We start from the raw sequence: 10,615 nt of genomic DNA on the forward strand, positions 1-10,615 counted from the left end.
GCTACACAAAAAGATCCTAGAATAACATTCAACAACTAACAGAGGAGGCATGCATTCGTACTCGTTTCTGTGATGTGCCACTTGGTCCGACTGTCTAAAGGGAAAAATATTTACCTCAATAATGAAGCAAGCAATTATAGTGAAGGGGGTTCAATGCACAATGTCAACGAGTTACCCACTCGTGCACACACAAACAAAGCAACCTTAGACTAATGACTGGGAGGGAGGTGCGCATTCTTACCAGTTTATGTGATGGACCAGTTTTATAGACTGTCTAATAGGACAAAGGATAGACATAGGCAATTGAGTAGGCATTCGCTCGGCTATAGAACGATTTGCAAACTATCAATGTATCGAGGTACCCACCTTCCCTCCCAAGAGTATATTGGGAGGAAGGACGAAATAAGTGGGGTCTAGGATGAGCTAAAGCAGAGGAAAGGAATGGAAAACCTAAATTCCGTTGCAATGAGAGGCAGTAGGCGATGAGTGATAAAGTATAGTCATTAGTAAGGTGTAGAGTAGTCTAATCTGTGTCTAGTCTGGCAAGTGGATAAGGGGGATGCGGACACATGCAACAAAAAATGGGTCGAATTCACCAAAATGACATTGGGGAAGAATGACGCAAAAGGAGGAGGAGGAGGAGATAGGGGAGAAGTAAATTTGGCTTTGGAGGATGTCAAGATGAGAAAACAAACCGGAGGTGGGAGAGAAAGGAGTCCTGGCCTCATTGAAGTGCAACTTAGGGAGATAAGTGCATGAGAATGCATCTGGTTATCAAAATCTGTTAGGTGCTGTCGAGACATGATGCAGGATGAGGTGTGGTGATGCATAACGTGAGACGCAATGCAGTAAGAGAAGAATGAGATACTCACAGAAGTGGCATTGGACTGGAATTTGCGTACGAAAGAGGAGACAGGAGGATTTTGCCGCCTTCATCTGTCCGAACATATCACTTGGCCCTACCAGTTTGCACTGTATGCTAATATCTGCGCGACAAAGTGGGAAAACCTCATTTTACCCCAAAATCTTTCTAGCCCTATTCGAAGTGGCAAATGAAGTAGCACTTGAATGATGGGGCATGAAAGCAGCTACAAAGTATAAATGATATAGCAAATAGCTTAGTCTAATGCAACCTAGTTAAGCCTAATCTAGCCCAACGTAGCTTGGCTTATTACCGTGCTTCTACAATGAGCAAATGGCACAGCAAATAAACGTGATTGAGTACATCTGCTGCTGATTTCACGTTTGTAAAATGCAGTAAGAAGATCCGTCAAGATAATTGATTGCTATGAGATTGGCAAATGTTAGTTTTTTGGTAAATCTCTCTAATCCTGTGCTTGCATAAATTCCTGCCCCTCACTATAGTGGAGGGTATGGGTAATTCGACCTCACCGGGGGAAGCGAAGAACAATAAATGTTCAGCTAAAAAGGGAAAAGAAGTAAACAAAGAGGAAGAAAGGAATGGGAAAGGCAGGGAACAATAGGGAATGAAATGTGCGAATATGAAATGATGCTATGTACAGGGTGGGCCAAATAAGAACAGTTTTTATGATAAGGTACTGCGTTATCATTAGGTTACTTCTTTTGTCTGTTCATCTGTTCATTCATTCCTTTATCTACCTATCTGCCCATGCAACCGCTGTAACCATGGATTACGGAAAGAGTTGGAATAACTATGTATTCGAATGACGTGAGGTTGGCGCGCCTGCTGTGGGCACACAGACTTCTCTTGACATGTCCATTCAAAAACGCTTCCATCTGAGACAATAGCTGGGATGATGCAAGCAAATAAAGGGGGGGGGGGGGAAATAGAAAGCAGAAGAGACGTTACCAAGGGAATAAGGGAAGAGGTGTCATGACTCACCCTTAATTTCTCTGAATTCCATCCGTTCCGATTTAAAGCTTCTTAATAATTACTTGAACGGTAATGCCAAAGTGGAATTGTTAAAGATGCAACGATAGGCATATTCGCGTGAAATGCCACAAGTATCACACTCCTCCATATGTTGGTCTGACTTCGTTTAGTAATACTGCCTAGATTCTAGTACAAGAATTTAAATTTAAAAGATGAATTTATGCACATTAATTTGCCCATATGGTTTTAGAATGTAACATTTTGGTTGTGTCAGCAATCTGGCCCTAAGCACTATTTTAAATTTGGTGGTAGTACGGCATGCCGTTTGGCTGTCAAGTAAACTCAAATGATCTAGGGGCTTAATTACATCCCATCAATTGCATCCTTTGACCTTACAAAACACACAGACATCTGTGATGTGACTAAAAATCACTCGTTGCCCTTTTGTGAATTTGAGAGGACGTCATGCCAGATGGCACTACAACACTGTCTTGGTAACAAGATCTCCGTCTTCATACTCACATTAGCCTCTCACGCATTGTGCCTAGAGCGTCATAGGACATGAAAATAGATTACGCGCACTAAGAAAGCTGTTAAATTAATTTGTAAAAAAAGGGAAGTCTTAATAGGATAGAATGTCATTTTGTATGAGGCAGACAGTGTATTTTTGACAACTCACGACAAATAACGAGCCAAGGACATGCCCATCAGGGCTTTTTAACGGTTGGCACAATGTCCAATTTGTTCGAAATTATACTACTCTGTACTGATTACACAATCATGGGCGGAAGAATTCATATACAATACACAACGAACAACCTCAATATGATCAGCAGAAAAGGATGGAATGAAAGAGGAGCCTTTGAGCTGCGGATTAATTTGCACCAAATTTAAGTGACCATAACGTTGCTCACTATAGCTGGTGTCGAAATCCGTTGGCTATAATAAGAACATCTTTCTCTGCGGCCTAAGCAATAGCAATTTTGTCGATAATTAAACCTTTAAACTAAAATCACTTAGGAATCGCGGATGGATTAATAGCATTATGAATTGACCAACCTGCTAATTTTTTTAATATCCGGCCGGTTAGCTAAGCATGGGTGCTATTGCTAACCCCGTCCCAGTCACACACCGATTTGTCATTTACAGCTGGTAGATGCACAAGATAAATGTCCTTGATTTGGTGCCTTCACTATGGCAGTTTATTACCGCTTAGCCGAAAAATTATCGTGGTTGGCTGATGCACCAACAAACTAGGATTATTCAGCCTTGGTAGATTAGGGTTTTGGTAATGGATTCCTCTTCACAGCGCCAACAACAACTACTTCCCTTTAATTTGCTTAATTAAAGAGGGAAGAATGGAAGGACATTTGAGATCTACTTCTCTTGCAACGAAAAGTCTGTTTTTGCCCCAGATATCGAATGTTTCGTTTAAAATACAATGGCAATTTACTCGCCCCGGTAGACGGCATCAAGTAGGCGAAATGAATCTAGAACTAAAGCATTCTTTAGCTTAACATTAATGAGCAGACAAGTGTACTACACGAGACAACTGCAAAATTTGTGGTTTTCGTCTTCCAATACGCAAAACATATAAATAACCTAAGCTGATATTCCTATCAGCGATCAGGGGGAAATCACAAATAAACGTCAAATGATACAATCTTACCGATGGCATATTTAAATGGGGACTTAGTGTCAACGCTAAGCTGCTTTTGTCAGATTTGATTCACGATTGCAGAAAACCGCAAGCCGCCGAATGGGAATTTCGCGCAAGGGAACCCAATCAAATATGGAAGGGTATTCTACACCCATACATTCTAAATCTAGCATTACGATTGGGATAGCGATTTTACTATTTTTCACCTTAGGACTTAAAAGTTGCGTTAGGGTTGACTAAAACCAGAATTTTGGTAAAAACTTTTCATCATAACAAACTTTGATTTTACTTCGCCACTGAAAATTAGGGGGCAAGAAATACGCTCCCACTCAGTTCACTTTACTTGCACAAGATGGTGCTGCACAAATCATATCAGGCATGATCCTGTCCGTTTGGCTCTCTAGGCGTAAAAAATGCGCATTTAGACACACTGTCTAGAAGTTCCTAGAGTGTCTTTGTTAGTATTTCGGAGGCTAAATTAAGAAAAATCCTGGCAGGAGCAAAGGTTAAGGTACCTGAGTGCTAACGAGAGATGAAAGCAGCAATCAGTAATGAAATAAAGCGGTATAATTATCAAAATTTTTTAGTTGGCTGTCATTAGATTTAACAAGCTACACTTACTATTACACCCTGATATCATAGCAATGGAAGGTGAAACGGAACAAACTCATCGTGACATTGCTTGCATCACCATTAACTACAGCACCAGCGCTGGTCCATATATTTTAATGCCTGTACTTTTATTGCTTCTCTTTTTTGAGTCGAATAGATGAACTGTTGATAAATAAAGACACTAAATTTACCACAAATAATAGCATAATAAATAATAAAAAATACTTTGACGACTGATGGATGCGCATAATAAAGCACTTAAAACATATTTCCACCAGCCGGATTATGCTTGACATTTCCAAAATGAGCGTAAATTACGACTGGACAAACTCGCTCTGTCAAATGCACACCAACATGATACTCCATTGTTCGTATCAAGGCAAAAGTAGGAATTATACTGCCTGCCCTCAACCAATGGCTTATAGCATCTTACGTGCCATTCATCCGAATTGAGTGAAGCCGCAAATCGATTTTCGACCCGACAATTGAATTTTGCCTTGACATATCTTGGGCAAACTTCTTTAGGGTATAGGCAGTTTGTCTACCAAAGTAGCTGTTCTGGAGCATAAAACCTACTTTATTTGTCTTCTCCTCCCTTTTTTAAAGCCAGTATATACTCATACCCATTGAACGAAATGCTGAGTGTTACCGATAGTGCCAGCGCGATTCCTTTGTAAATTCCGACGCTGACTTCTACTTTAAAAGAACCTTTACGAAGGCAAGTAGCTCAGTTTAACTTCCAAAATCATTGTTATTCTATGGTTAAGTACTGAATCAAATGACCCCTATGTCATGTTATATATAGTGCTAGCAAATTTAAGATAGCAGTCTTTTTTCGCAACGATTTCGGCGTTTTGTACATCTGCGGCTTGTCCTTTAATTGTTAATTTTGCAAATATGCCTGTACGCATACAGTTCCTCAGGGGAAGTTCGTCTCTCAAAAAGTGGACGCCACTGGAAGGAGATGTGAGGGTTTGATAAAGTCAAAGGGTGGACATTTCACGTATGCACAAATTCGTGCATTGCAGACCATATTTCGGATGGGAATTGATGTTCTCGATTTCATGAAGACACTTCATGGGCTACCTTCATTCTCAAGGTATAGGTAGGTGTGAAAAGAAAATGAATCGTTGGTCTCGCTTTATGTGAGGGAGAAAGTAAAATTTAGGACAGGCAAGTTGCGTATCAGATGAAGTGCTTAGCACCACTGTGAGTACCCTAGAACAAAGCTAAGCCTGCTTGCTGGTTAGAGCTAATCCATATTAGAGAAGCAGGACCAAGTGTTATACATTACAGAAATAACATAGATGAAATTTTGAAGGAAATAGCAGCTAGTAGTATCTGAATCAATTATGCAATGGGAAAGGTAGAACGAAGGAAGAAAGGAGTGAGAGAAGCGACATCTCCAGCTGACGTTGTGAAAAACACCAATGGGAGCTGTAGACATTTGCCTATCCCCACCGCTAATGCCATAAATGGCTCGAAAGACAATTTACCAGTAATCGTGCATTGCTCACCAAGGTGGCGAAACCTATGTGTCCATTAATTGGACAGCATTTTTGAATCCTTTTCATGAAATATATGCGAGAAAGCATAATACAATGATGCGATGAAGGCATTTTGTACAAAATAATCTATATACAGGTAGGCTACGGTCAGTGGGTTTATGTAGAGAAAGTATAACCAATAATATCAGGAAGAGTCACCGAGTGGGAAGTAGAGGATCATCAGAATGAGGATGCCATCCCATTAACCTATGGAAATGGTGTGAGCAAACTTCTATTTATTCTTCCCAAGGAGTGTAGGCAACTCGTCAACATGACTGACTGCAGGTGTCCCACAAACACTATCATGGGGCAGAAGAATAGGATTGGTGAAATCGGAGTTTGCAAAGAGCTCCTCAATTTTGTTAGGTGTGAATACGGCTTTAGCTAACTCCACAGAATTCGGTGGCACCGTCATCAACTGGCAAATGCCGTCTTTATCGAGTTTACAATGAAGTCTACGGTTCATTAGGGACATTTCCTTGCCGTATACAGCCTCAAGAAGCATGGGATCACGCCGATCCCCCACAAAGTCATTTGAGGCCTTGCGAAGTGTCAGTTGAGAGAGAAGATAAGGTTGCCGTACCGTGCAAGAAATCACCTCTTTCCAATCAACACCACGAGAGAAGTCAAGATTCTTGACTCCTGAGATGTCTTGCTTCAAATGCTTCTAGAGGCATGCTGTCAAATCACGCGATTAGCGTTGACAAAAAACACTCAGCCAATCGTATCAGTATGCGCAGAACATGGGACGAATCTGGGATAACATGAAATTGATATTTGAAGAGAAATCCAAGGTCAAATTTTATGTTGCTGCTTTTGAACAGGTAAGAGATGGGGCAATTTTGGGGAAAGAGGAAAGCGACAAAACACGTAAGTTAATATTTCACTGTTACCATCTTTCACCTTCCTTCGGTTCGCCTTTCTTTCATTCTCTCCTTTGCACTTTAGTTTTCATAACCAAGTTATGTGCAGAATAGTTCATTGGAAATTGGAAATTGCTCATGCATACACTGTGCTTACTTTGCTCCTTGCTAGTTGTGAATTGTCTACCTGGTGCATATTTTATTCATTGAAATCCACAAAACCCTGATTTCCCTGCTGGCTATGGAATTTTTGCTGTTTAATTACAGCTTCTTTTTTCCTCGCGTTCTTTTTTATTCCGAGCTAACGATGCTCAACCCGTTTTGACTGAAACAGCTGGCGTCGATTGGGATTCAATGAGTTCCACCTCCACAGCTGTCTCTGCATTTACATCTGCATTCACCCCCGACTCTAAGATTACATCTTCCTCAACCTCGACCACCTCACGCAGGTGTGCTAACCAAAAGGACAGGATGGATGATGTTGGTCTCATGAATCGGCGAAAATTGGCAAAATGTGGCATCCTTAAAATGCGCACTTATATTTTTGCTCCCCGATATTAACCTTACAAGTGATTTTTTTATGTTTGCACTGTATTGTACTCGTGTTGACTTTCCTGCTCATTCGCTTTACTTTTTAGTGGTAAACATATCGATTTAAAATATTTGCATCCACTTTTGTTAGGCATACATCCAAAGCTACACGGAACTTGATATACTCCATTTCGTTAGAATAACTGCAGGTTCAAGCCCTTGATTATATGTGGCTAGGTCACAGTAAACAATCACTTTGATGTGCGCTTGTTTAGCTCGGTAGTAGAAGCATGCATTTATAACTTTTGAGCTAGTATTGCCAATCCAGTTGGTACCGTGATAGAAGAGATCAGCAGGTGGCAAACGGCATTCACTGATAATTAATGCAATTTCCCATTTCCTCATTTCTCAGTTCGAAAAAGGATGAGTCCGGTCTCCCCTCCTCAACGGCGTAAACCATCGTCATCGGCAAAGTGACATCACTTTCCAAGTACCATCGATCGCCAATCTTATTTTTCACTTTGTTGAAACATTGCATTTACAGTAAATTATAAAGTCGCGTTGTTTTCCTCCTTGTCAGGACAGAGGAAGCAGATGTTTACATCCTGAAAGTTCATTCTTGTTTTTTGTCTACCCACCGACCAAACGGACTTCTTTTAACACAAATGGACCATTCACCGGATCATGTATCGGCTTATTATCGGGTAGCGACCTGAAGCTATGCCTGTGAGTCTTCAATGGCACCTCTATAATGTGTGCATGTTCCACAAAATAAAACACTTTTTGTTCACTCATCACCAGCGCGTTTTTGCCTCCACTATGTTACATTGAGGTGTACAATTAAATATACACTCATTGTGATGGATAATAAGAAAAGGTAGCTGAGAGTAACCCATCCACTCAGATAAAATAGTTGCACTAATAATCTAGCCTACTTTCCACTGGCATCTCTCCATTGAATTCAGCCAATTTTCGGATATTCTTTGAGTAACTGGGCTGGGGTGCAAAGGCTACGCAATTGGCAACCCAAAGAATGTTTAATTAATGGCTGGACGGATTGCTAGACATCCGCTTGACGCAAGGTAACATCATAGATCACTCCATGAAACCGTAACGGTAGGTGGATTGGTGAAGTCAAAATTTAGCTTTGATTCCCAACTAATTCAATTCTTTTTGTACTGCTGATATTCCCAATGAAATTGCCTGCTACATTGCCTGGTTGGGAAAACACTTTTAATTAGCATCATGGGCTATTCACTTAAGTGCTGACAAGGCTATGCACAGACAAATGGAAGGACACAAATATGGTTTAAATTGCAGGTTTCGCGCCAATACTAAGATATGTGATTATTGAGTGTGACAAATCATTGTTTGTGAAGGAGGGTGTAAGTGAGCACGGTCAATACAACCTCGGCAATGCTAACAAAGCCACATTATTTTGGCTGTATTTGTGGTGTCATGGTTAGACTGATTTTGAAACTGGTGTATAATATGACACCTAGGATTTATGCACCCTGATAAGGAAGTAAGAAAACGAGGTGGTTCCTAATCTTCATCTTTATTCCTCTTAGTGGTCATCATTTGTCTTTGAGGGTTCCTTAGTATTGGTAGGTTAAGAGAGAGAGTGGTCAGTAGGAAAACGAGGATGTAAAGAAAAACCTAAAGACATAAATTTAAATGTTTCATTGAATATTCAAAACGAAAATTTGGTGAAAATGCAGAAAAAGCTTTACATTTATCATTTTTTTTCGATAAAGATGGAGTAAATGACTAACGGGTATTTTACCTAAGTAAATTCGAAAAGCTTATGCTATTTTTTGTTTATAGCACAAATTTCCTAAAATAGCTGCCTCTACAAATTTAGCCCTTTGTACTAGGTGTGCATATTTTATGCGCTATTTGTTTGTATCTGTTATCATGGCTTTCCTTCAGATGGTCGATTTAACTCTGCATTCGGTCTCGAGGTGTGCGCTAATTCATTAACGTATCTGTTACTTACCTTGTCAACAGATATTTTTCTATTTCTGGCTAGTTCGGACCATTAAGATTAATGGATTTTTGGCGAGAAAATAGGTGGATAAAGAGAAAGCAGATAGGTAGGTAAGCAGTACCTCTAGGTCTGTCGATTCATCAATTCATTTAAGGCAAACTAATTAATTATATACTCATTAACATAAACTTCATCAAATCCACGCTCAGGTAGTGGATGTTGGTCGGAAATCGTCAGTCCTGTTGGCAATGGTGATAATGATAAGAATGAGTGGGATTGAGAATATGGAGAACCATGGTTTGCAAATCTAACACAATCATCTGTATTTGCACTGGATGCGCTTGACAGAATTCTCCTTTGTATGTGTTAACTTTAGCGTACTACCTATGCTCTTATTGTGCTTGTTACGATCTGGGAAATGTGCTAATGAATTGCAAGAAAAACTACCATTGTATTTCGTGTTTGGACGGACATTCAAAGAAATCGTAAACTCAATTTCTATTGCTTGAATTCTTACCTTACATTGCACAGGAGGCAGGAGTTAGACATATCTTGGGGCAAATTCTATTCAAAATTATGAGTTCTTTCGTACTGGGATGAAATCCTAGAGAGCACTTTTGAAAAATTCTAAACCAGTTTTCTTCTTTATTACTACGTCTACCTAAGGTTAAAGATAAATGGGCCTAGAAGGGTTTAAATACACATAGGTGATTAAATGGATGGTAATGGAAATGTTTCTACTATCGCCTCAAAATTGTTGGTCCTCCAACAATAGCCAACGATAATGCATTGACTCCTTACGAGTGAAAGTGACTTTGGAAATACGGAGTTTGACAGATATACCCCAATTTGATTTCGGTTTTATTGCCTGTCTATGGCTTGACTCGTCTAGAATGCAGTTTGGGTAAGCGTCTATTATCAACATATAGTAAAGGACAAACGAAGGAATGACAATGTCTTGGAAAGTCTCGAAAATTTTCTTTCCTTTGCCAACAGTTTGTAGAGGAAGCAGTCTATGTTCGGTAATCTACCTGACCAAATGCGGCTCCATTAGAAGTGCGAATGTTGTTTACAACATTTAAAACGCTGTGTGTGTTCTGTAATTCATTGTCATGAGGGAACAATTGTCATCCCTCTGCATATCACGGTCTTTTTGCAAAATGTACGTATGCAAATCCAAACAGGGCTTTATATCGTGCGGCATTATGATTATTTTAATGAAGAAATTCTTTTGCTGAGTTTTATGCTATGCGACTGGAGATGTAGAGCGGAAGTAACGTATGTTAGGAAGAAGTAGATAGCTTGAAAGAAATTGAGGCAGATGGGTAGGCAACTGGAGCCTTTAAGATATAGTCAATTAGAGAAGAAGGGATGAATCCAGACTGACAGATAGTAACTTAGCGCTTCAGGACTCCTAGGCATTGGCCTAGACATGCAACCGGATGCCCATAGAATAGCCCGACGTTTAATCATATTGAAATAACTGGTTACATAGTGATTCTGAAGAAAATTTATTCACAGCTGATTACCCTAACCCACAGCCTTAACCTCCTTATC

The 10,615-nt window shown here is 40.0% G+C and overlaps 1 protein-coding gene across 1 annotated transcript in view; it reads right to left on the reverse strand. All coding sequences in view use genetic code 11, as the record gives it.

Annotated features, from left to right (window-relative positions):
* EGR_05382 (hypothetical protein) overlaps positions 1-6,733 on the reverse strand; it is a gene marked incomplete at both ends in the record, with an annotated part of 9,713 nt that extends 2,980 nt beyond the window's left edge. The window contains 3 exons of the mRNA XM_024494631.1: positions 873-986; positions 5,969-6,341; positions 6,695-6,733. Coding sequence (XP_024350958.1) covers positions 873-986; positions 5,969-6,341; positions 6,695-6,733 — 526 coding nt within the window. The remainder of the gene's footprint in view (positions 1-872; positions 987-5,968; positions 6,342-6,694) is intronic.
* Between the last annotated feature and the right edge of the window lie 3,882 nt (positions 6,734-10,615).

The sequence above is a fragment of the Echinococcus granulosus genome (genome assembly GCF_000524195.1).
Source record: "Echinococcus granulosus chromosome Unknown EG_S00039, whole genome shotgun sequence".
NCBI classification, from domain to species: Eukaryota; Metazoa; Platyhelminthes; class Cestoda; order Cyclophyllidea; family Taeniidae; genus Echinococcus; species Echinococcus granulosus.